Source organism: Mesoplodon bidens (genome assembly GCF_964165515.1).
Source record: "Mesoplodon bidens genome assembly, chromosome: 6".
NCBI lineage: Eukaryota > Metazoa > Chordata > Mammalia > Artiodactyla > Ziphiidae > Mesoplodon > Mesoplodon bidens.
The window spans coordinates 86100431-86128187 of NC_138162.1; the positions used below are offsets into that span (position 1 = coordinate 86100431).

Sequence of the window (27757 nt, forward strand, 5' to 3'; positions counted from 1 at the left end):
TGTTGTTGTTAAGAACATGGTCTGTCTTCCTAGGTACCACCAGTAGTAGTTTTACCAAATATTTTGCTGTAGCATTGTTAGAATTATCAGCTTTGTATTTTGATATATCCCTTGTCTATCCAGTTGTTAAATCAGTCACAGATACTTTTTACTTTGTTGCAGTAGTGCCAATTTTTAGGTATGAAATTTTGTATTAGGATATTAATTAGGCTGCTGTAACAAGAGGTCCCCCCTCCAAAAGGTAGCTAATGCATGGTAGAACTAAGTATTCTTCCTAGAAACATGGAATAATGACTCAGTTTAATGGCTCTGGTGTAATGTAGGGGAACCAGGCTCTTTCCATCTTGTTCCACTATTCATAGGCTGTAACTTAATCTGCTTGTTCAAAGATAGTTCACAATGTACCTACCTTGCAGGTTGCTGGGGGTGAGTGGTGGTGGTAAGGAGAGAGCATGAAGGCAAAAAGGGATGCCCATTCTAAGAGCACTGCCCAGAAGTTGCACATACCACTTCTGCTCACATCCTTTTGGGCAGAATTTAGTAATATGTCAGCACACAGTTTTAAGGGAGCCCAACAAAGGCAGTCTTTCTAAAGACCAAAATGTCACTTGCTTGATTCCCTTCATTATACATTTGTTTTCTGTTTTATTATTGTTGTTGTGTTGTTTTTTTATATCTTATTTGGGTTAAATTGCTGTAATTTTTCTAACTTCTTAATGGATGCTTAGATAATTGATATTCTGTCTTTTTTATTCCTAGCATATGCCTTTTAAGAGAATAATTTTTCCTCCAAGCACAGCTACTAGGGTTGATATGTTGTATTTTTATTCTGTTAAAAATGCTTTCTCATTTTTATTTTTTATGCATGGATTAGAAGGGTTTTGCTTAATTTCCAAATATTTAGGGGGTTTCTGGTTGTCTTTTTATTGTTGATTTCTACCTTGATATCACTGTGGTCTATTAACATATTCTGATTTTAATTCTTTGAAGTTTGTTGAGACTTATCTTATGGCCCAGAATATGGTTAATTTTGTTTTTATGAATATTGAATGTCCACTGGGGAAAAAGTGTGTTATGTTGTTTGAGGAATAGCATTCTATTTAGATAGATTTTGTCCATAATATTGTTCAGATCTGCTGTATTCTTAGAGCCTTTTTTTTCCCTGTCCATTTTATCAGTTTATTGAAAGATCTATTAAAATCTATTTTCATTGTGAATTTAGCTATTTTATGTTTAGTTTCATCAATATTTGCTTTATATATTTTGAAGCTAGATCATTTAAATATGTACACATTCTGTATTAAATCTTGCTGGTAGATTTGACCATTTTATTAAAATGTCTTCTTTATCTCTGGAAATGATTTCTAAATTCTACTTACCTACTATTAGTATACCTATTCCAGCTTCTTTGTGGTATTTGCATGGTATATCTTTTCCTGTCCTTTTACTTTTAACCTTTCAGTTTCCTTATGTTTAAGCTGTGGTGTTTTGTAAGCAGCATATTTATTTGTTTTTCATAGTTGAGTCTTTTAATTAAGATATTTAGTGCGTTTACACACTGTAACTCCTGTACTGTAATTGGTTTTAAATCTGTGACCTACTATTCATACTATTTGTTCCATATGTTTTAAGTTCTGTTATTTTCTCTGTATTGTTCTTTATGGGGGATTAATAGGGCTTTTAAATTTTTCTGTTTTTCCCCTTTATTAGCTTATTAGTTATATATTCTTTTTCTGTTCTTGTAGTCATTATCCTGGATATTATAACATGCATTCTAGACTTAGTAAAGTCTAATATAAATGTTTTTACCACTTTTAAAGCTTTCAGAATGCTTTAAATCCTCTTCTACCATTTTGTAATAGTAGTCATAGATTTTAATTCATTATATATTTAGAATCTACAGGGTATTTTTGTTTTTGTTGCAGTCAATATTCATTTATATTTACCCACATATAATCTGTTACTATTATTTTTTACTTCTTCCTACATCTCCATGTTTACATCTGGAATCATTTTCTTTCTTCCTGAAAAGCTCCTTTTATTTTATTTTATTTATTTTTTATTTTTTTGAAAAGCTCCTTTTAGTATTTATTTTAATGTGGTCTCTTGGTGGCAGATACTCTCAGTTTTTGTGTGGAAATGTCTTTATTTTGCTTTCTCTTTTGAAGGATAATTTTGCTGGATATAAAGTTTTAAATTGGTAGCTATGTACATTTAAAACTTTCATGGTATGTCTAGATGTGCTTTATATTTATTCTTTTGGAGCCTGTGGTACTTCTTGAATCTGTAGCTTTCTGTATTTCGTAGGTTTAGAAAATTCTTCGTCATTATTTCATTAGATATTGCTTCTATGTCACATATTCTCTCTCCTTCCCTTCTTTGACTCTCAGTTTCTTGTTAGACATTTTAGTCATATTCCATATGTCACTTAAGCGCATTTCTTTATTCTCCATTCATATTGTTCCATGCTTCACACTGGATGTTTTTTCCTAATTTTCCTAATTTTTTTCCTAATTCTGTCTTCTGTTTTGTCTAATGTGCTATTAAACATTATTATCAAGTCCTTAATTTCTAGTATTGCATTTTTAAGTTATATAATTTCTTTTTATAGACCCCTCTGTCATTCATTTTTTTACATATTAGTCAAAATTACTTTAAAGTTTGTTCTTGATAATGCCAATCATTGAGTCATCTCTGTTTATTTCTGTTTTCTCTTTAGGTTTTGTTTCTTCATATATCAGATACTTTATTATTGAATGCCAGACAGTATAATGAAATGTTATAGAGGTTTCACTGATTATTTTCTTCCTGTAAGGAGGGTTTCACTTGCTCTTTGTTAGACATCTAGACTGGGGACAATTTACCTTTATCTAGTAGGAATTAAACTTATTGGAGGCTGGGTTGCAGTTGTTGTAAAGCCTTGTTTACTCCTGGTTCATATCCACTAGTATATAGTATTTCTCTCAGCGTCCCATCTGACAGCCAGGAGTACTTACTAGGGCCCATATTAAAGCCCATTTTTGGCAGATTCTGAAATTGTTTTTTTTCTTTTCAGCCCCATTCTCCATATCATTCTGAAATTGCTGACCATTTCACTCTACTTAGCAATAGCCTTCTGCTTAGTGTGTGTGTGTGTGTGTGTGTCTGTCTGTCTGTCTGTCTGTCTGTCTGTCTAAAGAACTTCACAAATAACTAGAAGGTAAACTACCATGAAGTTTTGAGATAACTTCTCTGCTCCTGTTTTTTTCCTTAGGGACTTTGCAAGGTTGCCTTGGTAGCATGCTTATAGTTTCAAGCAGACTTTTTTTTAAATTGAAGCATAGTTACTGTACAATATTACATAAGTTACAGGTGTATAATATAGTGATTCACAATTTTTAAAGGTTATACCCCATTTATAGTTATTATAAATATTGGCTACATTCCCTGTGTTGTACAGTATATCCTTGTAGCTTATTTTATAACTCATATTCCCCTACCCCTATATTGCCCTTCTCCCTGCTTCCCTCTCCCCACTGGTAACCACTAGAATATGAGTCTGCTTCTTTCTTGTTATATTCACCAGTTTATTTTATTTTTTAGATTCTACATGTGAATACCGTACAATCTTTGTCTTTCTCTGTGTGACTTATTTCACTTAGCATAATGCCCTCCAAATCCATCCATGTTTCTGCAGATGGCAAATTTTTATTCTTTTTCATGACAGAGTAGTATTATTCCTTTGTGTGTGTGTGTGTACACACCGCACATCTTCTTGATCCATTCTTCTGTTGATGGCCACTAAGGTTACTTCCATATCTTGGCAATTGTAAATAATGCTGCTGTGAACATTGAGGTCCATGTATCTTTTTGAATTTGGGTTTTTGGGTTTTTTGGCTATTACCCAGGAGTGAAATTGCTAGGTTATATGGTAGTTCTGTTTTCAATTTTTTAAGAAACTTCCATACTGTCTTCCACAGTGGTTGCACTAATTTACATTCCCACCAACAGTGTACAAGGGTTCCCTTTTCTCCACATGCTCGCCAACATTTGTATTTTGTGTTCTTTTTTTTTTTTTTTTTTTGCGGTACGCAGGCCTCTCACTGTTGTGGCCTCTCCCATTGCGGAGCACAGGCTCCGGACGCGCAGGCTCAGTGGCCATGGCTCACGGGCCCAGCCACTCCACGGCATATGGGATCTTCCCGGACCAGGGCACGAACCCGTGTCCTCTGCATCGGCAGGCGAACTCTCAACCAGTGCGCCACCAGGGAAGCCCTGTATTTTGTGTTCTTTTCGATGATAGCTATTCTGACAGGTGTGAGGTAATGCCTCACTGTGGTTTTGATTTGCATTTCTCTGATGATTAGCTATGTTGAGCATCTTTTCGTGTGCCTGTTGGCCATCTGCATGTCCTCTTTGGAAAAATGTCTATTCAGTTCTTCTGCCCATTTTTTAATCTGATTGTTTGGTTTTTTGATGTTGAGCTGTATGAGCTGTTTCTGTATTTTGGATATTAACCCTTTATTGGTCATATCACTTGCAAATATTTTCTCCCATTTGGTAGGTTTTCTTTTCATTTTGTCAATGGTTTCCTTTGCTGTGCAAAAGCTTTTAACTTTAGTTAGGTCCCATTTGTTTATTTTTGCTTTTATTTCCTTTGCTTCATGAGAGGGATCCTAAAAAATATTGTTGCAGTTTATGCCAAAGGTCTCTGCCTATGTTTTCTTCTAGGAGTTTTATAGTATCATCTTACATTTAGGTCTTTAGTCCATTTTGAGTTTATTTTTGTATATGGTGTTAGAGAATGTTCCAATTTCTTTCTTATATATCACGCAGACTTTTTTTTAACATGACTTTTCAACTGGTAGGTGGATTATTGCTTGGTCACAAGTTTCTTCCTTCACAGATGGAAATAGAAGTCTAAAAAAGGAGACCCTTAGCTGGACAACCATATAAGGGAAACATCTATGATTATTGGGAATTTTGAGAAGGATATTTATGGCCAGGTAGCTGTTTTAGCCACATACATTTTGATAAGTTGCAATTAGTTGAACTTTAATTGGTATCATAGTCATTTATATTAGAAAATAGTTTCTTTTTTTTTGAATTTTACTTAATTTTTTTCTATACAGCAGGTTCTTATTAGTTATCTATTTTATACATATTAGTGAATACATGGCAATCCCAATCTCCCAATTCATCATACCACCACCACCACCCCCCACCACTTCCCCCCCGGTGTCCATACGTTTGTTCTCTACATCTGTGTCTCTATTTCTGCCCTGCAAACTGGTTCATCTGTACCATTTTTCTAGGTTCCACATGTATGCATTAATATATGATATTTGTTTTTCTCTTTCTGACTTACTTCACTCTGTACAACAGTCTCTAGGTCCATCCACGTCTCTACAAATGACCCAATTTCATTCCTTTTTATGGCTGAGTAAAATTCCATTGTATGTGTGTACCACATCTTCTTTATCCATTCGTCTTTTGATGGGCATTTAGGTTGCTTCCATGACCTGGCTATTGTAAATAGTGCTGCAGTGAACCTTGGGGTGCATGCACATGAATAGATGCTCGCATCACTAATTATTAGAGAAATGCAAATCAAAACGACAGTAAGGTATCACCTCACACTGGTTAGAATGGACGTCATCAAAAAGTCTACAAACAAATGCTGGAGAGGGTGTGGAGAAAAGGGCACCTTCTTGCACTGTTGGTGGTAATGTAAATTGATACAACCACTATGGAGAACAGTATGGAGGTTCCTTAAAAAACTAAAAACAGAATTACCATACGACCCAGCAATCCCACTACTGGGCATATACCCAGAGAAAACCATAATTCAAAAAGACACATGCACATGTTTATTAAAGATTCACGAACTTTTAAAAAATGTATGTGGAGTGTGGTATATGAGCATTTTTTATTAGAATTTAATTTTCAAAGAATACATGACCCTAAATTTTTACAATTATTAACATATGGAATATCCTAATCTTTTTTACCTGTAGAGTATACATTTACTTATGTCTCTTTCACCCATTAGGATTTTATAATAATTTTTGAATAAATTCTTAAATCCTTTAGAATTGTTTTAAACCTTTTTTTAAAAAATCTGAATCATGATCCAGATATTTAATTTATTTTATGTCTACTGTAAATGGTTGTCAGCTTTTTTCATGAATTTATCTTATACTGTAACTTTTCTAAACTTGTTACCTGTACTAATATTTTTATTGATGTTAGATTTACTAAAACTCATCTGCAAAAGTCACATTCTTGAATGGCAATAAAGATTCATCCTCATTGTATTCCCATTAAGTGAGGTAATATTACTATAGTTTTAATACTTGCTTATAATTTAAATATAACACCTTTAGTGTGTTGAGAAATATTACATATCTAATTTTGAAATAATCTTAATCATGAATAACTAGAATTTTATTGAGTACTTACTGCCATCTCTTGAAAAAACTACAATAGTTTTTACTACTCTTATGGTAAATTACATTGATAGTTTTTCCTGTGGCATACTAGCCTTACATTTATGGGTTAATCCTAAATTTGAGGATATTTTAACTTGTCCTTATATTCTGTTTGCTAATTAGGATTCTGTAATAGAAGACTATAACTGTTCTGGAGTAATAGGTGAGGGAGACTTCTCAGTAGAAATGACATATATGCTGATGCCTGGAGGATGATTAAGTATTAGCTAGTTAAACTGGGATAGAGGAGTCACAGGAGTGTGTTTCAGCACAAAGGGATAGCATATGCAGAGAACCTGGGTTCCAGAGAGCACAAGTTCCCATCCCACACCTACTCACATACGAGCATCTGTACTCATACTCTGCCTTTTTTTTCTTTTTTTTCTTTTTGTTAGTATTTAGTGGTCCTAAGCTTGGAATAGTCCTTCCCACCACCAAGATACTGTTGTAAAATAGGAAATTTATAGTCAGCTCTTGTAGGCTCTTAGATGTTAGATAGCCTAAGATTGCTTCTCTGAAGGGGAAGCAGTATCCTCAGGAAAGGAATGCTTCAATAGTAAAAATCATTTAAGACTGGTAGTGAGAGTTGAGGGTAAGAAGGAGAAAAAAATAATAGAAACAGCAATAAAATCACAATGGATATAGTTGGAGACAATAAAATAATACTAGTAGGAAAATAATTCCATTTTAAGAAATGTTTCCACATTATTAAATTGGGCTGTATGGATTGTATTATGGAAAACTTGACCATATAATGTAGTCTTGGCATGAACGTGTTTACTGTTAAGGACCAGCTGCATTTTTAATCCTAAGTAGCTTAACTAGACTTGAAAATGTAGGAATTGGGTAAGAATCAAAGCATACCTTCATATTTATTTTGGGAAGGAGATATTAAAAAAAGCCAATTAAAAATTTCCAAGTCATAGAGAAATTTTATATGTATTTATAATAGTATTTTTTTTGCCTTCTCTAAAATGAAGAAATAGCACAAATTTTATGTTGAAAATCTTAGATTTTGTATTGTAATGTGGTTATAATTTCCTGTCCCTGGAGTTTAAAGAAATAATATACTTATTATTTAAGTCATGTACCAGTTGATCTTGCTGATTTATTAGGATAATGGTAGATGTTAATGTGCTTTTTTTCTTGGAGAAATAAGTTTAGATGTCATTTTTTTCTGATTTATTTTTCATCCTTAGTGTAAGCAGAATTGAAGATGGCCTCCAAGATTTCTACCCCCTGTATCATGTGTCCAGTATGGTCTCCTCCCCTTGAATGTGGACAGGACCAGTGAATATAATTAGGTTACTAATTGCCTAACGTTGAGGTTACCAAAGAGAGATTCCAGATGGGCCTAACCTAATTAAAAAAATGGTGAAACATCAAAGAGATGCTTTCCTCCCCGCCTTGAAGGAGCTAACTGCCATGTATTCAGTAAATAAGGCCACATGTCAGGAGCCTATGAGGGACTAGTAGGAGTACAAAGTTATGCCTAGCCAAATGCGAGCAAGCAAATGGAAATCTCAACCCTAGGGTCACAAAGAAATAAATTCTACCAGCAGCCTGAAGGAGTGTGGGAACAAATCTTTACCTAGTCAAGCCTCCAGATGAGAACTCGGCACACTGACGTTTGATTTCAGTGAAATTCCTGACCCATGAAAATGGGGAAATAATAAATTTATGTTGTTCTGAGCTACTAAATTTGTGGTGATTTGTTACGCAGCAATAGGAAACAAATACAGATTTTTATATAGAAGTAATATGCTGTTGTAGCAATTATTTAAAATGTGGGAGCAGCTTTGGAACTGGGCAGTAAGCAGAGGTATGTAGAAACTAAAGGAATTTTGAAGAGAATGATAGAGAAAGCTTAAATTGTGTTGAACAGTATCTTGGTAGAAATATGGTCATTAAGAATGCTGCCAGTGAGGGCTCAGAAGGAGGGTAAAGGACATGTTATTGTAAATAGGGGGATGGCTTGACATGTAGTGACAGAAGGCTTTGCAAAATTGAGTCTTGGACTTATGTGGAAAGCAGAACTTGTAAGTGAAAAACATGGATATACAGTTAAGGAGATTTCCAAGCTGCCTGATTTGAAGGTGCTTCCTGGTTTCTTATTGTTATAGAAAAATGCTGGAGCTGAGAGATAAATTATGGGAAAAACAGTTAACAGAAAGAACCAGGTCTTAATGTCTTTGATAATTCTCAGTCTTCCAAATGGCATAAGATGCTACAAGTCAAAAATGACTGCCAGAAGTATAGCATAGAGAAAAGAATATGTAATTATATACCCTTTTGCTGAACCTCAGATTAAAAAATGATAAGAGTATTCAGTCACACAAAGGACCCTATCAAGAGATCAGTGTATGTTTCACAGATCTTCTCAATCAAACCAGAAGGCCTCTAGGAATCATAAGGGTATCCACCCTTAGCCTTAAAATAAGAGCAGGAGCCCATCATTATCTAAAAAAGATCTATGAATGCAGCTTTTGTCTAATGGAATGAAACTTCATGAAATCTATAGAAGGCCCTCAAGGTTCTTGAGAATATTATTTTAGCAGAAACACTGCCAGTATGGACTGAGAGGGACAGAGAGTACAAAATGAAGAGAGATTCTTGGACCCCCCCAAAATTCTACTGGCAGGAAGCAGGATGATAAAACTACTCAGCTGCAAATTTCTGCAACCTTTTATTAAAAAAAAAAAAGGAAGGATGACTCAGGGTGGAGTTGAGAGCCACAGAGAATTGTTCCTAGACTTTGAAATCTAATCAAGAAACTTATTTATCTGGCTGGATTTCAGAACTTCTTTGGACTAGTGGCTTCCTTCTGCCTTGTATTTGAATTGGAATATCTGTAATTCTTATCCTATATCTGTCCCACCATTCTATGTTGGGAGTGGTGGGAGCAAGCAACTCATCTTAGTTTCAGTTTTAACAGAAATTGTGCCCAGCAGTTGTACTTAATAGATTACACCCAGGAACTTCATCAACATCTGGACTTGATTTAGATTTTAGACTTTGAGCTGAATGAGAGAGATGAGATTTTAGAATTTTTAATTAATGAGAGATGTAGATGAACTGATTACGTGGTGAGATACAGATTTAGATGATGAGATTTTGGACTTTGGGCTATGATGGGAGGTGACTATTAGGAACCTTAGAAGGGGGACTTCCCTGGTGGTCCAGTGGTTAAAACTCCACGCTCCCAATGCAGGGGGCCCGGATTGGATCCCTGGTCAGGGAACTAGATCCCGCATGCCGTAACAGAAGATCCCGCATGCCACAACTAAAAAAAAAGATCCCTCATGCCACAGCAAAGATCCCGTGTGCCACAACTAAGATGTGGCGCAGCCAAATAAATAAATAAATAAATAAATATTAAAAAGGGAACCTTAGGAAGTGGTGAATATATTTTGCATTTGGGAGGAACGTGAGTCACTAGGGGCTACAGGACAGATTTATGCTTACCATAGTTAGGGAAAACTCAGTTAATTTATAATTATATTAAGAATTATTTAGTAAGTCTAATGTATTTATAATTTTTTCTTCTCATCTTTTGTAGCTTGTCCTATATAGATTAATTCATTTTACTTCACTTTATAATGGAAAAAATACCATGATAAAATTTTATTTTAGTAATTTAATCCACAGTTGAATCCACAAATACAGAACCTGTGGATACAGAGGGCTGACTGTACTATGCCTTTTTTTTCTTGAGATAATGTTGGCTTATAACATTATACAAGTTTCATGTATGCAATATTATTTTTCTACTTCTGCATACACAACAGTATGCTCACCACCAAAAATTTAGTTTTCATCGGTCACCATACAGTTGACCCGTACCCGTTTTGTTCCCCACCCCTTCCCCTCTGTTCTCTATATCTACATGTTTCTTTTGTTTGGTTTGTTCATTTATATTGTTTGTTTTTTATTTTTTATATTACACATGTAAGTGAAATCATACAGTATTTGTCTTTGAACACTATGCCATTTTATATATAGGACTTGAACATCCTTGGATTTTAGTATCTGCCATGGGTGAGTGGTAGGGGGCAGGGGACAGGTGTGTATGTTCTGGAACCAATTCCCCAGGGATTCCAAGGGACTTCTGTAAAATAAAATACAGAATACAAGTTTTGAGGAATTTTCATGTATTTAAGAAATTCTTTTACTTACTTATTACATCAATAATGTTGCTAATATTGTTAGTACTTTCTATTTTTTATAAATAATGAATGAGGATAATTAAGAAATGTTTTATTGATTTACTTGTTTTTTAAATAGTTATTTTTACTAACTTGTTTATTTAACATACTTATCACTGGGCAAGTCTTTAAATAAAAATGTTTTAAGAACATGTTAATTTAATAGTAGTGGTTTTTCTCTCACAGGTTTTGCAGCCTTGTGACTTGTTCTATCAAGCTACTCAGATAAGTACAGATCCACAAGTGATTGAATTATCAGTAAAATCCCTGACACTGAAGGTAAGTTACAATGTAGTCAGTGCCCTTTTGAAAAAATTAATAAAACTTAGAAATAAGCAATTATAGCAACTCTTTTAATTGTTAAATAAGCAAAAAAAGCTATTTTTGAAAATCTTTTATGACACATAATTTTTAAAGGATATTTAATATATATTTTATAATGAATGTTTTCATATATTTTGTTATTGGCAGTTGACTGCTTCTGTAGTTAACATCCTTATAGTATGTATAGTTTGATCAGTTTAATATCGACATATAAATATTTAACTATTGAAATTAGTTATGATAATCAAAAAACTTTTTTGTAGGCAGCAAATTGTATCTACTATTTCTTGGTAGTAAGGTTAGTTCAATATTAATTCCTCTTGATCCTTTACAGATATATTTAATGTTTTTTGAAGTGTGTATTTTTGAAAGTGGTTTATGTAGATTTTTTTATTAAATTTTTCCCCTTAGGTTTCACCAGTTATCATAAACACTGTGATTACCATAACTTCAGCACTTTATACAGCAAAGGAAACCATCCCACAAGAAACTGTTTCTTCTACAGCACACTTATGGGAAAAGAAGGATACAAAGAATTTAAAAATGTGGTTTCTTGAAGAACCAAATGAAGTTGAAAAAACAGCTCCCACAACTGAATTGGTACCCAAAGGAGAGATAATAAGAATGAACATTGATTCTATTTTTCTAGTTCTTGGGGCTGGAATTGGTCATCGAACAGTACCTATGCTTTTGGCAAAATCACGTTTCTCAGGGGAAGGCAAAAACTGGAGTTCCCTAATAAATCTCCACTGTCAGCTTGAGCTAGAAGTAAGCATATGTAGTATTTTTCCAGATTTTATAACAAATAATGCTATATACGTGGACTATTTGGGGACTCTTACTTAAACATTTAAATTAAATTTATCCTAAGTATGATGTTGGTTCACAAAACTTTTGGAAGAAAGTGTACAAATTTATGCCCTTGATATAGTTGTTTTTATGTGTATGTTACTTTTAGAGTACATGGCCATATTAAGTTTATATTTCAACTGATTTCATTCATCTTAAAGTTGATGATATTAATAGACAGTTGTTGAGTAGATGAAAAATTCTTAATTTTAAGAATTAAATTGAATATCCTTTTTCCTTTAAAATGATAATAGACTATTTCTTAATGTCTTCTAAAATAGTAATATAAAGAATGAGAAAAATATGCCTTATACTTTTATATAACGCAGAATCTTTATACTGGAGTGAGACTCCACCAAGTTCTTCAGATTTTTGTGAGAGTCCTTTAGTTATATGGAAGACATTTGCTTTGAACCAACATATATTTTGCTTCAGAATTTATCTACGTAGAATCATCCCAGAGACATTTTGCTTTAAATTATTAATTGAGTTGATGTCAAGTAGAAACTAATCTGATACTCTACCTAAGTCAGTAAATATGAACATTTATAAGCTGCTATAATATTTATGTTGATACAGAGTTATATACTAATAGAGGTGGAACTGACAGACTAGATTTCAACTTTCCAAATTTTAGCTAAAATTATCTGTATTTTGCAGAGGATTTGATCTAGGATGTCCAAGAAGTTAAGAGAATTCAAATAAGTGCATACTCATTGGGTCATATGTTACTTGCCTCAAGGGCTTTTGAAAAGTCAGTGGAGGTAGACAGACATGTTTAAAAAATGTCAGTAGTGTTTGATAGATGAACACAGCTTTCGATGTTAAGCCCAGCCTGAAAGTCAAGGAAAGATACCTAAAAGAGAGTTTTTTTCTGGATTAAATTGTGACGACTAGACCATGAAGTTAGCCAAGTGGGGAAAGCATGAGGAAACTAATGAATGGCATGTAGACGGTTTTCACGTGGAAGAAATAGCACAGCCAAAAGGAATGCTGGTGGGAAACAGCATAGAAGGTCATTTTAGAAAATATCAGAGTGCCTTATTTAAAAAATTAAAAATTCTCTCTCTAGGTACATTATTACAATGAAATGTTTGGTGTGTGGGAGCCTTTGCTTGAACCCTTAGAAATTGATCAGACTGAGGATTTTAGACCATGGAATCTTGGAATCAAGGTATTTTTGAAGTCTGAAAATTTTTTTCAAATATTGAGGATGTCCACATCACACACACTTTAATTTTAATCGCAGCAGAGTTCAGGTGTCTCATCATGAGCCTTTCCACATGCTTCCTTGTTTGACCTCTGAATGTAATTTTCAAACCCAAGGCCATTCCCTCATGGGCTTCTAATACAAATAATTATGTAACATTTATTATGCACTAGACATTGTTCTAAATAATCTACTTCTGCTTTAACCCTTACAACAAACCTCTGAAGAATATACAGTTTTAAACTTCATTTTAACATGTGATGGGACTGAAACTGTGGAAGTTAAAGGACTTCCATAAAGCAATAATACCTTTAAATTGGAAGAGGTGGAATTTAATACTGGCTTCAGAGTCCCCACACATAACCGTCATGTTAAAATATCGCCAGCATTTTCTTGAAGGTTGTTGTCTATCCCAAGTTTTCTTTGATCTCTGAAAGGTGTATATATCGAAGAATATATAATATTATTTGTTTGAAATACAGTGTGAATTTATGTAATCATACGAATCAGGACCTTTAGATGGATGAAATTGTGCTTCTGAAGCAAGAGACTGCAGCATTCCTAGCATATCTCCTCCCTAATAATGATTCAGTCAGCCTGCAGACAAATGTTCAGTGGTTTAAAGCCAGTTAAAGGAACAGTAAAGGTGACTAGCTTGGCATATCCAGCTTTTTGTATTAAACCAGGACATTTGATTTTCCACATATTTCAGATAAAATATTTGGATAAAGGAACTTATTTGGTGGTTGTTAGGTCAGGATACACATAGGCAGTAGGCCTGTGAGTTCTAAAAAGAGGTAGGTGGTATTGATTCACATGAGCCCTAGGTCCTAGTGGCACCGTTCTGCAACTATTGTTGGACTTTTTAAGTCCCTAGGTTTCTGTTGTTTCTTTATAGCATTTATAGCACCAGTAGATTAAACGACTTTTCTTGCCCTGAATTTCCACATGCTATGATGTATGGGCTTCTAATTTTCATTCAGATGCTCCATGCATTTAGTAATTTTAGGGTTTTTTTCCCCTTCTAAATTGTGCCTGCCATTTTAGTATAACTGAGGAGGAGGAGAGTTTTTCTTCCAATACTGCTTCTATCCAATGCGACCTTAGTTGGCTGATGTCCAAGTAATTCCAAGTAAGGCAGTGGAACTGATAAAATGTATTGCTCTCTCTAATGTTGTCATTGGAATTTGCCTAATGTTTGCTTTTCCTTTGCAAAATGAGTTATGTTGTGCTCCTAGGAACAAATTCATCTCATATTTCTACAATTTATATTTTATTTTAGATGAAAAAGAAAGCCAAAAAGGCCATTGTTGAGTCAAGTACTGAAGAAGAAAATTACAAGGTACCAGAATATAAAACTGTCATCACTTTCCATTCAAAAGACCAACTAAACATTACATTATCCAAATGTGGCCTTGTAATGTTAAATAATTTAGTCAAGGTAAGAAAAGTAACTTGAAACTTTAAACGTTGGTGTACTAGTCTGAGTTAACCCTTTTCTTTTATTGAACAAGAAGTTTTTTGTTAACTTAGTTATTTGTTATATGTCCATTAGTGTTCTGCTTGTCGTTTAGTTTTCTACATTTTCTTTTATTTATGATAGCTCTTTCTTATTAGGCATTTACAGAAGCTGCCACTGGATCTTCAGCTGCCTTCATAAGGGATCTAGCACCATTTATGATTTTAAATTCTCTTGGACTTAGTATCTCTGTTTCACCAAGTGACTCTTTTAGTGTACTCGGCGTACCTATGGCAAAATCATATGTATTGAAAAATGAGGAGAGTTTAAGTATGGATTATATCCGAACTAAAGACAATGATCATTTCAATGCAATGACCAGCCTAAGCAGCAAATTCTTCTTCATTCTTCTTAGTAAGTGATAAATTACCCTCCTGGGGCTTTAATTTCTTTTAAGTTACATTTTATATCCCATTTTACTCATTTGTGGTATCTCACAGGTTTTTTATCTCCTTTCTAATATTTTGCAAATTTCATTATTTCCTTTGCAGGGCTTTGGTTGCTGTTGTCACTTTATCTTTGTATTTCAAATTCTGACTTTCTTTGGCCACTGCTTTATTTAGAGTATGGTAATTTACTACTTTATGTTTTGGAGAGGAAAATTATTAAATCTCATCCTCAGTCAGCATTTACAGACTTGGCTATAGGTGGTTGTTTTAATCACTTTTAGTATAACTCAGTAGAATTGCACCAGTTTTGCAACTGAACGAATTCAGAATAAGGTTTGAGTTCATGAAATGGCACAGGGTAATGGTTTTGGGGTTTGTAAATGGTTTTTGTGTTATGCCTATTGAGGTAGAGGTTTTTTTCCCTTTGTCCTTTATGTTTCCCAGAAGTTTTTCATTTTCATGAGAGGTGAAAGTAAATACGTTTTTAAATTATCATAGTATGTAGTCATTGGGAAGTTAAATATTAAATAGTCCCAAAGCCTCACTGACACCACTTTCTGACACTCTGACATTTAAGTAGTTATGGAAGGGAGGATATTAGGTTAATTAGACATGGAGGAGGGGTACTAAAACTGATAGCTAATACTTTTTCCTAGTCAGGAAATGATTCATAACAGTGGCTAGGTTTCAGGTGTTGTCCCAGCATTGTCCGTGAATTATTCTCATCAATTTTACCTCTGTTTGTTTTTAAACTGACATTTTTATGGGATAGTAGGGAAGAAGGTTATATAAATAGATAATTCACCCCAATACAATATATGTGTATATATATATATATATTAGATAAAACTGTAAAATTTTAATCAAATCTTAGATATCACAAAGTGTCACAGGTTGGTGGAAAAACTTGAAAACTGAAAAATTGCAGCTACTTGGTAGTTGCCAAAGACTGCCTGAATGTATTAGGCTCTGGTTATTATGACAGCAAACCAGAGAACAGTGCTCTTGTATTTTCTAGTAATTTCTCTCATCAGTCAGTTACTTTTAAAAGGTTATGTTGTTGTCTTAAGTTAAACTACTGAGTGAGATTTCTTTTTCAATTAAAAGCTTTTTTTGGTAAAATTCTTTGAAGGTTTTAAATGAATGATGTAGGTATGTATTGTGGATTCTTAAAATATCCCTTTGTGTAGATTTCAGTGATAATTATTCATAAGTTTAAGAAATCATCTGATGTTTCTTGTTTTAAATGTCTACTTAAAATTAATATATGATGAATTATATTAAAAACTTTCAAACATGTATATTTAATTTAGCACCTGCTAACCACTCTACTGCTGATAAAATCCCTTTAACAAAAGTGGGACGACGACTGTACATTGTAAGACACAGAGAGTCTGGAGTTGAAAGATCTATTGTTTGTCAAATTGATGCAGTGGAAGGAAGTAAGAAGGTAACAATTCGCTCCCCAGTGCAGGTACGGAATGATTCATTTTTTTGTGAGGTCATATTGCATATATTTGTATGCTAATTAAAAAAAAAAACTAAAGCAAATTACTACCAAAAGAATACAAACTGTAATAGAAATATAGCTAGTAGCAAAAAGAATAATCATTATCAGTAATTATACTACTGTAATATGAGCAGTTGCAGAATTTTGTTGAATGTACTTCTCATAATTTTTATAGGAATATTTTGTAAATGTTTTTGGAATATTATTTTGTAAAAAAACAAAAACAAAAAAAATTCAATATTTTTAGTTCTTTGTAGTATGTATTTATTCTTTTGTTTCAATTAGAGAATACAGTGAGAGAAATTTTATACACCTTTATTGAGGTAAAATTGATGTAAAATAAACTGCATATATTTAAAGTTGATGAATTTTGACAAAAAATACACATATGAACCTTCATCACAATCAAAGTAATAAACATACTTATCACCCCAAAAAGTTTCCTCATCCCCTGTCTCCCCATTCCCATGCATCCACTTATATGTTCTTGTGGTACATTAGTTACACAATATAGAATTTTATGTAAATGAATGAAGTGCAGAATGGAGTTTGGCTTCTTTCACTCAGGATAATTTTGTATGTGTCAACTTTTGTGTATTAATGTTGTTGCATGCAGTTACATGTTGTTGAGTAGTAATCTATTCTATGTATATACCACATACCATTTTTAATGAATTTTTGTATATGATATAAGGTGAGGGTTGAGGTTCATTTTTTTCCACTTGGCTATTCATTTGTTCTGACCAGGATTATCCTTTTTCCATTAAATTGCCTTGACACTTTTGTCAAAAATAAATTGACCATATCTCCATATCTGTGTGTGTTTATGTCTGAGGTCTCTAATCTGTTTCATTGATCTATTTATGTCAGTACCACACTGTCTAGATTACTACTTTATCCTCAGTCTTAAAATCAGGTAGTACAAGTTGTACCACTTTGTTCTTTTTTAAATTTGTTTTGGCTAGCCTAAGTCCTTTCCATTTCCATTTAAATTTTAGACTTCAAGTTTTCAATTTTTATTTAGAAATTTTGATTAAATTGGCATTTTAATATTAATTTTTTATTTTTTCATGCTAGTAGAAATACATTTGGTTTTTGTATTAACTTGTATTATGCAACCCTACTAGATACATTTACTTAGTAGTTGTTTTATAGATATAGTTATGATGTCTGCAGATAAAAATATTTTTACTTCTTCCTTTCCAATCTGATGTTTATTGTTTTATTTTCTTTTTTCTTGTTTATTGCACTGGGTAGAATCTCCAGTACAATTTGAATAGAAATTATGAAAGTGGATGTTTTTATCTTGTTCTCAATCTTAGGGGAAAAGTATTCAGTCTTTGACCATTGAGTATGTTTTGAGTTGTTTTTTTTGTTGTTGTTGTTCATGATCCCTCTGTTCCTAGTTTACTGAGAGTTTTTAAATCAGAAATGAATGTTGCATTTTGTCAAATGATTTTTTCTGTTTATCGAGAGGATCTTTTAAAAAAATTGTTAACATGATGAATTACATTGATTTTTAATTATTATATTAAATAATGATTGACTTTTAAATGTTAAATCAACCTTGCATTCCCAGGATAAACCTCATTTGGTTTTGAAATATTAACCTTTTAATATATTGTTGGATTGATTTGCTAAATTCACATTTATAATTTTTGCATTTATGTTCATGAAGGGTGTTGGTATAGAGTTTTCTTGTAATGTTTTTCTTAAGTTTTTAAACCACAGTTTCACTTTAAGGGCTATTCATATTATCTGTCACTTCTTGAGTGAGCTCTTCTAGTAATTTTGTGTCTTTAATGAAATTTGTCAGTGAACTATTTTTGCTTTTACTTCACTTTTATTTTCACAGGGTGTAGAAATTTAGATTGACAGTTATTTTTTCCATACTTTTAGGATGTCATTTCACTGTCGACTGTATTACATTGTTTCTGACCAGAGTCTGCTGTTATTCTTAACCTGTGTTCTCCGAAATGTGTGATTTTATTTTTATATACTTTTAAGATTCTTTTCCCTTTATTACTGGTTTTAAGAAATTTGGTTGAAATGAATCCTACATGTTTCTTGTACTTGAGTCTTTTAAGCTTCTTGAATTTGTGGATTTATAGTTTTCATCAACTTTAGAAAACATTGTTGCCATTGTTTCTTCAAATATTTTTTTCTGTCTTCCCCCTCTCTTCTCTTCTCTTCTTCAAGTAGGTATATATTAGAGTGTTTAAACTTATACTGTCTAATGCTCTGTTCACTTTTTCTTTCAGCTTCCCCCAACCCCCATGTTTCTGTTTCGATAGTTTCTATTGTTATGTCTTTAAGTTCACTTTTCAATGTCTAATCTGTTCTTAATCTCATCCAATGTATTTTTATGTCTAGAAGTTCAAATTGCATTTTTGTTTACATTTCCATGTCTTTTTATATATCCTCAGTCTTTCCCCTAACTTTTGAACATATCAAGTATAGTTATATAAATGTTTTAATATCCTTGCCTACTAATTCTGTCATGTGTTTCATTTCTGATTTGTTTCATTTTATTCATTTTTTAATGAGTCATTTTAAAATTCTTTTTGGGTGTCCAGTAATTTTTTTACCAGTTGCTTAAAATGGTGCATTTTACCTCGTCAGGTGCTTTAGATGTGTTTGTATCCCTTTATGTATTCTTGAACTTAATTCTCCAACACAGTTATGTTAGTTGGAAAGTGATCCTTTCATTGCTTGTTTTAAAACCTTTTAGGTGAGACTCAAGCAGCCCATAGCCTAGGGTTAATTTTGCCCCACTAGTAAAGTACCCTTTGTACTAAACAAGATTTTACCACTTCGGTTGGTTAGAAAAGGAACTGTGTGTCAGCACCAGAGATTGTTCTGCCTGCAGCTTTCAGATGGATCTTTACTGAGCCTTAGACAGTGTACTCACGTGCGTGTGCCAGACAGTACTGTACTGAAGTCTTCAGAACAGGGGGCACTCTTAAAGTCTCAGGAGTTACCTCTCTGTAACTCTCACCTCTCCATGCAGGTATCTTCTCTCTCATGTAATGTGCTGTTAGAGTAAGCCTCATTGGCTTTCCCACATTCTTATATCTATCTCTTCAACTCAGACTGGGCTCTGTTTGACTTCTCCTTCTCCACACAGTAATCCAGAAACTCTCCAGGCAGTAAGATGGGGTGACAATCTTAGGGCTTATCTTGATGGAGTTTTCTTTCTTCCTTCCTTCCTCCCTCCCTCCCTCCCTTCCTCCCTTCCTTCCTTCCTTCCTTCCTTCCTTCCTCTCTTCCTCTCTCTCCCCCTCCCCTTCTCTCTCCCCCCTCCCTCTCTCTTTCCCTCCCCTCTCCCCCCTTTCTTTCTTTCTCTCCCTCTTTCTCTCTCTCTAGCCCTCCCTTCCTTTCTCTTCCCTTCCCCTCCCCCTTCCCTTCCCCTCCCCTTCCCGTCCCCCTTTCTTTCCTTCTTTCTTTCCCTCCCTCCCTCCCTCCCTCCTTTCCTTTCCTTCCTTTCCTTCCTTCTTGTGCCACCTTTTTGTCCATTACTTCATGTGTATTTTTTTCCCCTGGTGTTTTGGTTGTTTATATTGGGAAGTTATATCTGGTCTGTATTTTTCCATCAGGGCTGAAAACAGAGGTTCCTTCTCTTTCATTTTTGATTTACGATGAACTGTATTAAAAGGTCACAATTGGGCTGCTTCATTATCATAGATTACTTTTGAATTTTATTAAATAGTAAAACATTAGTGTTAAATTTCTTATAGGTACTTTCATAGAAATGAAAATATATGTCTTCTTTTAAATCGGTAGAGCAAACAGTTTATCTAGAAATAAAATATAGTGTAGTTAAGTTTATATATTTATCAGTTCTTAGTTTGCACTCAGCATGTTTTATATTTTGGTATGATTTTTAAAATATAGAGATTTTAGTAAGATATAGAAATAATACAAGAAAATGGTGTTACTAACCAGTTTGTTTTTGTCTATCCCAAAGATAAATATAAACGGAGGTTTAACTGTTAATGTGTGTTAATCAAAATAATGTTAATCTTTTACATCACTGTTGTATGCTACTCACTGGGTGAGCTATTCTCTGCACACTCTTTGATTCAATGAGTAGCATACAACAGTGATGTAAAAAGGTAGACATTTGCCAGCCAGTGGCTTGTTTTTCACTTTTATCATATAGACATCTAAAACTTTGATGTAATATTTTTCCTATTAATTTTTTCTACTATTGTTGTCTAAAGGAAAAGTTATTCCTTATATCAAGGTCAAGAAGATGTTATTTTCTTCTAAGATTTTTTAAAGTTTTGTTTTTGAGATTTCTTTTCTCTAAAACTGGAAACTATCCTTGTAATTTTTAGCAAAGATAATTGCATGTTTGGATTTTTTTTTTCTAATTTATATGAGCAAGATAAATATTGCCTGATAATTCCTTTGCTGGGATATTTAGATGGAATATTTTTTAAATGTCTTTAGATTCTTAGATTAATGATACTAAATGTTACTTTTCTTTCCCAGATTAGAAATCATTTTTCAATACCACTTTATGTTTATGGAGGGGACACCTTATTGGGAACGGCTTCACCTGGAAGTGAATTTAACATACCATTAGCATCTTACCGGTGATTTTTTTCTTTATCCTTTTGTTTGCCCTAAGGTCTCATATACTTTTTAGTTTCTGATTTAGTAGCGATATCTATCTTTAAGTTATCAAACCATGATCAAATTTATCTTGTTAATATCTTATCTAACTTATTTAAGTTATGGCACTCTTAGAAGATTTTTTTAAAGAAATATTATTTAACTTAATGTATATAATGTATATCCTATAAATTATCTATGCTTTCACTAGTAAATATAAATTACATGCTTGCAATATAACTATCATGGCCATAGTCATATATATTTATGATTTTTAAAAAATTTCTAACTGTGCATGATTGGTGGCTTCTAGATTTATTTACACTATTACGAAGTGATTTTTACTTTTCTAGGGTTTTATGATAGAATTTTTTAGAAATTTCTTAAGAAAATGTAAAATATTTTATCTCTTAATCTACATATTTATTAATTGTTCATTGATAGAATTGTAATGTAAACAGAGATAGACATTGATCCTTCAACAACATGTGGGTTAGAGGTGCTGACGCCCACGCAGTCAAAAATACACATTCAGTTGTCCCTCAGTATCCATAGAGGATTGTTTCCAGGACCCACTGCAGATACCAGAATCCTTGGGTGCTCAAGTCCCATAGTCAGTCCTCCATACCTCTGTTTCCACATCCATGGATTCAACCAACTGCCGGTCATCAAGTACTTCATTTGCTGAAAAATGTCTGCTTATGAACGGACCCGTGTAGTTCAAACACGTGTTGTTCAAGGGTCAGCTGTATAGTACATCTGTCTTAAATATTTAAAGTAATTAGATTAAATTTGATATAAAATCTTTAAAAATTTTGATATAAAATCTTTTATGTATCAAGAAAGGACTATTAAAATTGTAACAGTACTAATGATGGGCTAGTCTCTTAATCATAGGCTTAATATTACAAACAAGTATTATTATTATTTAGGATATTTAATCTGGAATTGAAGATAATCTCTTTTAGGGAGATTAAACTCTTAGAGAATAAAAACTTCCTCAGAATAAGCATCATAGTTTGTTAAGTACCATTTCAAAACACACTCTAGATATGGACCTTTAGACCTATGCTACAGAAGGATGGAGGCAAAATTACAAGCAGTGCTAAAATATTCCTTACCTCTATTTATTCTGCCCCATACGTAGGAGTTCAAGATTGGGTCCCTAATGCTTAGAAGACAGCCTAGCAGTTTTTGGCACATATTTTCAGAGAGTAGACCTGCTCACCTTAATGAGTGTTTTATTGCCTAGACCTTCTAACCCTAATGAGTTTTATTGCTTAGTTCAGACTTGCTGAGGGAAAGAGTTATATTGTCTAGAGAACAACCACAAAATAGTTGTTTATAGTATCTGACCTTGTTCTAGAGAGGATTTGGGGTGGGTTATAAGACTGGATTAAAAAGTAGCATGTAAGATATGTTCAAAAGTTTCTGTGAGGAAATCCATTTTGTCCTTGGATAATAAAAGTTAATGGCATTCTGCTTTATTTTTAATAAATATTACTATATATTTTGTGTTTCTGTCCATAGAAGAGAAAAGTTAGGCCATTAGAGTATCTTTACACTTTTTTGTTCAAGGCTAAATGTTTGTTACATGGAAGTTAATCTATCTTAATTAGAATTATTAATGACTGACTAGCTTGGATTTCACATTAGATATTCTTCTAATCTAATGCTTAGATATAGATACTCTTATATTTAAGATGTGAGGTCTTAAATTAACAAATGGGTATCATTCTGTAGAATTTAAGTATACTTATTCTTAAATTTAATTCATTTAACAAGTATTTACCAAGTGTTTTGTTGTGTGGAAGGCACTACTGTAGGATACCAAGAGGAATTGGCATAACTCTTCCCCTTGAGAGATTGATATATTATATAAGTACAGAAAGTAGAAAACAATTGTTGTTAAGGATCACAGAAAAAGTTTTAGTTGCAGAAAACTATGAAAAGGAAAGAAGGGATTAATGATTAACTCCTGAGAGACGTAAATGAATTATAGTTAAAGTATAATAATGTGGAGATTAGTGGGGAAGGGCAATCTTAAATGGAAGGAATTGCATAACAAAGATAAGGAGGCATGAATGCACAGGATTTGTACAGGTCTATAAAAGACTAGGGGTTTGACTGGAATGTAGTGTGCATGTTGGAATATGAAATTTGAAAGGTTAAGTCCACATTGGGATAGTTGCTAGCTCATTGTCTTGCCCCCATTTATGTAAATTTTATCTTCATCTTTAATATCATCTATTTCTTTCTTCCTGTCTCAGAACATTTGGTGTTCTTCTGTTTTAAGACCATTTACTGCATCAGCTCTTCTCACTCAAAACCTCTTGCCATTGATCATCTGTCTCTCATGTTTTCTCTTCATTTGTTTCTTAAACTTTCCTTTAACCTTGCATATGTCTCTAGTTCAGTTCTACCCTTCAGAAAGAAAGCTTTTGGGGAAAATTGTGACCTCTGGAAAACACTCTGCAGCCAGTCTAGAAAGAGTTAACCACACTCTTCATGCCCTAAGTCTGCAGTATACACCTGGTTTTTTTTTGGGGGGGGTACCTATCACAGTGCAGTAGTTATCTTTTAACATTACATTTCCCATGTGATTGGTATCTCCTTAAGAGTAAAGAATGACTTACTCATTTGTGCATTTTCAGTTTTACCTTCTCATTGGTAAATAATAGTCCAATAAATGTCTTGATGGAAAAAAAATGAAAATTACAGAGAGAATGTAGAAGTAAAATAGGCTAAATCTGATAACTGATTTGACAGGTAACTATATCTATGTGTGTAAGGGGGGAATAAGGAAGAGTTAATATTATTTTATAGTCCAGAGTGCCAATAGCTGGAAGTTCCTGAAAAAAGGACGCACAGAGAAGTGGGTGTGGAGGGTTCAGAGTTCAATCTAGCAGTTTAAGGCACCATCCGACATCATTACAGAAATATGTAATAGATATTTAAAATTTGGGGGACTAGAGCTTAAGAAAACAATCACAGCTAGAGATAGTATTGACACTTGTCACACAGTAAGGGATAGTGTCACAATCATAGGTAATTAGTTTTACAAGTATAAAAATACTTGGGCTTCCCTGGTGGCGCAGTGGTTGAGAGTCCGCCTGCCGATGCAGGGGACATGGGTTCGTGCCCCGGTCTGGGAAGATCCCACATGCCTCGGAGCGGCTGGGCCCGTGAGCCATGGCTGCTGAGCCTGCGCATCCAGAGCCTGTGCTCCGCAATGGGAGAGGCCACAACAGTGAGAGGCCTGCGTACCGCAAAAAAAAAAAAAAAAAAAAAAAAAAAAATACTTAAGTGTTTATACTTGGACACACCTTAGGTTTAAAAAAATTATTAAACCCAAAGTACATTTGCAATGTAAACAAAGAATGTGATTTTTAAATATAAGGATTAATCATATGTGACACCTAATAATTTTATTACTGTCTTCTTACAACCACTTCTGCAACTATGCCCAAGATTTCTGTAAAGCTAAGTATCTATTGAAAGCTTTCATTTGATTAACCTTGAATAGCTGGTGATTAATTTTTTAGTAGAAATATATTTTTGCTTCACAAACTCAATCATGGTATGTACTTGGGACCACATATCCAGGAAAGCTAACTTCTTTAAGTTAAGTGTTTAAGTCACAGCTGTATGTGTGTGTTTTGCATATATGACCTGTATGATTATGTATTTTCTGCGAAAAACCAGTTATTATCTTGTAAACATACTTTTAAGACAGCAAGTTTGTAAGAAAAATATTCTTCTCTTGGAAGCCAAATAACTTGATTGGTTTCCAGAAAGTTAAGATGGAAATTGGTATCTGTATGTCTATCTTACCTATCTCTAAGAAGAATGAAAATATAAAAATTTATTACAGTAGTATGGAGGGAGATAATTTCATTGTTCTGAAGCTATAATCAAACAATTAAACATGTATTTTCTTTTAAAGCATTTTAAAATATATTGTTTAATCTTTTATGTAGATCACCCCTTTCCCTGAAGCCAGAAGATGAGGACTATCAAATGTGTGAAGGAATTGATTTTGAAGAAATTATAAAAAATGATGGCACTTTTCTCAAGAAGAAATGTAGATCTATAAACCCTTCCAAGAAGCCATTTATCATTAATATTGTCCCAGAAAAAGATAATTTGACATCTGTGTCAGTGTATTCAGAAGATGGTTGGGACTTACCATATATAATGCATTTGTGGCCACCTATTCTACTCCGAAATCTTCTTCCTTACAAAATTGCTTATTATATAGAGGTATTCTGGAATTTTTTAATGCCCTCCTGCCTTTGATTTTGTAGCTTTAGTTATTTAAAGTTATGAACCATAAAACAATGTTTTAAAATACTGGTGAATAGACAGTACAGATATTCTTCAAATGGAAAAGAAATGTTTCAATCATGTTATATGAAAGAAGATTAAAAAAATTTTTTTTTCCACTGATTTACCTTAGAAATCTGGTTACTAAGTTGAATATAATTCATCCACACAAATATGATATGCGATTTTAAAAATCATTTATGAAAGTAATAGATATTCCTGTAGAAAATTTTAGAAAATAGAGATTATTAAGATTGTCTATAATCACATTATCTGAAGGTAGCACTTCTGATGAAGTTATCATTTCAGTTCTGAAATATACATATTTTTCAATCTTTTCCATGCATGTATATTTCATGTATGTTTAAAAGATGGATACTAACTTTTCAAACATATATGAAAATTAGTATTAAAATGATAGTACTAGACTTAAAACTTGCTACATTGTATTATTCTTGTGCTAGTTTTCTAAAAGGATTTTATGCCCTATAAAGATGCTTCTTCTTTTAAATACTTTGAAGTAGACCATTTTATAAATACAGTAACTCAAATCTCAATTTATAGAAATTTACACAGTTGACAGAGTTAGAACATGAACATAAGTCTTCTTTTTCTGACACAGGTATTTCAGAATCATTTGTATAGCATTTGGAATCATTAAATAGAATATTTTGGCATATTATTCTAAAACATTAAAAATTTACTGTATTTTTTTTTATTATAGGGCACTGAACATAGAGTTTTTACTCTACATGAAGGCCATTCAGCCCAGATTTGTACTGTACAGTTGGATGAAGCCAGGCTGCATTTAAAATTACTTAACTATCTTAATCATGATTGGAAAAGTGAATATCATATAAAACCTAATCAACAAGATATTAGTTTCATCAGTTTTACTTGTGTTACAGAAATAGAAAAGACTGATTTAGATATTGCTATCCATGTGACTTATAATACCGGCCAGACAGTTATGGCATTTCATAGTCCTTACTGGATGGTCAATAAAACTGGTCGAATGTTACAGTATAAAGCAGATGGAATTCATCGAAAGCATCCACCTAATTGTAAAAAACCAGTTCTCTTTTCTTTTCAGCCAAAGCACTTTTTTAATAACAATAAGGTATGTGAAGTTTTTTTGACTTTCATTCTTCTTTATCTACTTATCACTCCTTTTTGTTTGTTTAGAAGAATAAAATATTATGAAATAAGTAGAAATAACATTTGTGAAATATTTGAGGTTAAAAAGATTAAAATTTAGTCTTGGGAAGGGTTTAGTGCATTAACAGTATAATATTAGTTTAGGCTAAAAAGCAAAAGATATATCAACTTAAGCAGGAATTTTTAAAGGTGCCTAAATACTAATATATTTGAAATATTTTTTTCTAGGTTCAGCTTATGGTAACTGATAGTGAATTATCAGATCAGTTTTCAATTGATACTGTTGGTAGTCATGGAGCTGTTAAATGTAAGGGCCTGAAAATGGAATATCAAGTGAGTTCATTTTATGCTCATCAGGAAATTTTTTTTAAGCTCTACTGAGTACTTAATTTTTATCAGGATGTTATGATAATGGAATAGTTTTTGAAATGTTGCTATTTTTTTTCCTGTAGGTTGGTGTCACTATAGATCTTAGCAGTTTTAACATTACCAGAATTGTCACATTTACACCCTTTTTTTTGCTTAAAAACAAAAGTAAATATCGTATATCAGTGGCTGAAGAAGGAAGTGATAAATGGCTCTCTCTTGATTTGGAGCAGGTGGGTAGATGAATTTCAAAAAGGTACCTCTTTAGATTTTCATTTTTCCTTGAAGTTTGATACATGAAATCACTATGTAATGTTCTAACTCTCCACCCCCACCTCCCAATTTTGTTTCAGTTCCATGAACATTTGAGTATTTATTTGTACCAGAATAAACCAAGTAAATAATTTAATTATTAAAATCCAAACATTGTTATCTAGGAATGTGTTGCTTGATAAGAGAGGTAAACATTTAATAATTACCAACCAAATGTCGTTAAATATGGCAGTAGAAGACTGGGTAAAGTATAAATGCAGCAAAGAGAAAGAAATTATTCTCTTTAGGAAGCTGTTAGAGATGCCTTTATAGGGTAGGTTAAGCTAATTATTTTAGGAAGACAGTAGTGTCTTAGGAATGAAATTTTGATTCTACTCTATCTGTAGTTATTAGGTCTCCGGGTAAGAGCTTTTTGAAAGACTGCCTGAGGTTAATAGAATACTTCTGAAGAAATTTTATTTTAAGTAAAGTTGGATAAAGCCAGTGTAGAATACTTCTGAAGAAATTTTATTTTAAGTATGTTAGGATTTTTAGAGAA

At 33.1% G+C, this 27757-nt stretch overlaps 1 protein-coding gene across 3 annotated transcripts in view; it reads left to right on the plus strand.

Moving 5' to 3' along the window:
• Nucleotides 1-27757, plus strand: part of VPS13A (vacuolar protein sorting 13 homolog A) — a 252868-nt gene that overhangs the window by 162320 nt on the left and 62791 nt on the right. For all 3 annotated transcript variants that reach the window (XM_081236830.1, XM_081236828.1, XM_081236829.1), the window contains 11 exons: nucleotides 10862-10954; nucleotides 11411-11767; nucleotides 12921-13022; nucleotides 14341-14499; nucleotides 14676-14931; nucleotides 16280-16440; nucleotides 20974-21077; nucleotides 25077-25359; nucleotides 26147-26542; nucleotides 26809-26913; nucleotides 27033-27179. In XM_081236830.1, coding sequence (XP_081092956.1) covers nucleotides 10862-10954; nucleotides 11411-11767; nucleotides 12921-13022; nucleotides 14341-14499; nucleotides 14676-14931; nucleotides 16280-16440; nucleotides 20974-21077; nucleotides 25077-25359; nucleotides 26147-26542; nucleotides 26809-26913; nucleotides 27033-27179 — 2163 coding nt within the window. The remainder of the gene's footprint in view (nucleotides 1-10861; nucleotides 10955-11410; nucleotides 11768-12920; nucleotides 13023-14340; nucleotides 14500-14675; nucleotides 14932-16279; nucleotides 16441-20973; nucleotides 21078-25076; nucleotides 25360-26146; nucleotides 26543-26808; nucleotides 26914-27032; nucleotides 27180-27757) is intronic.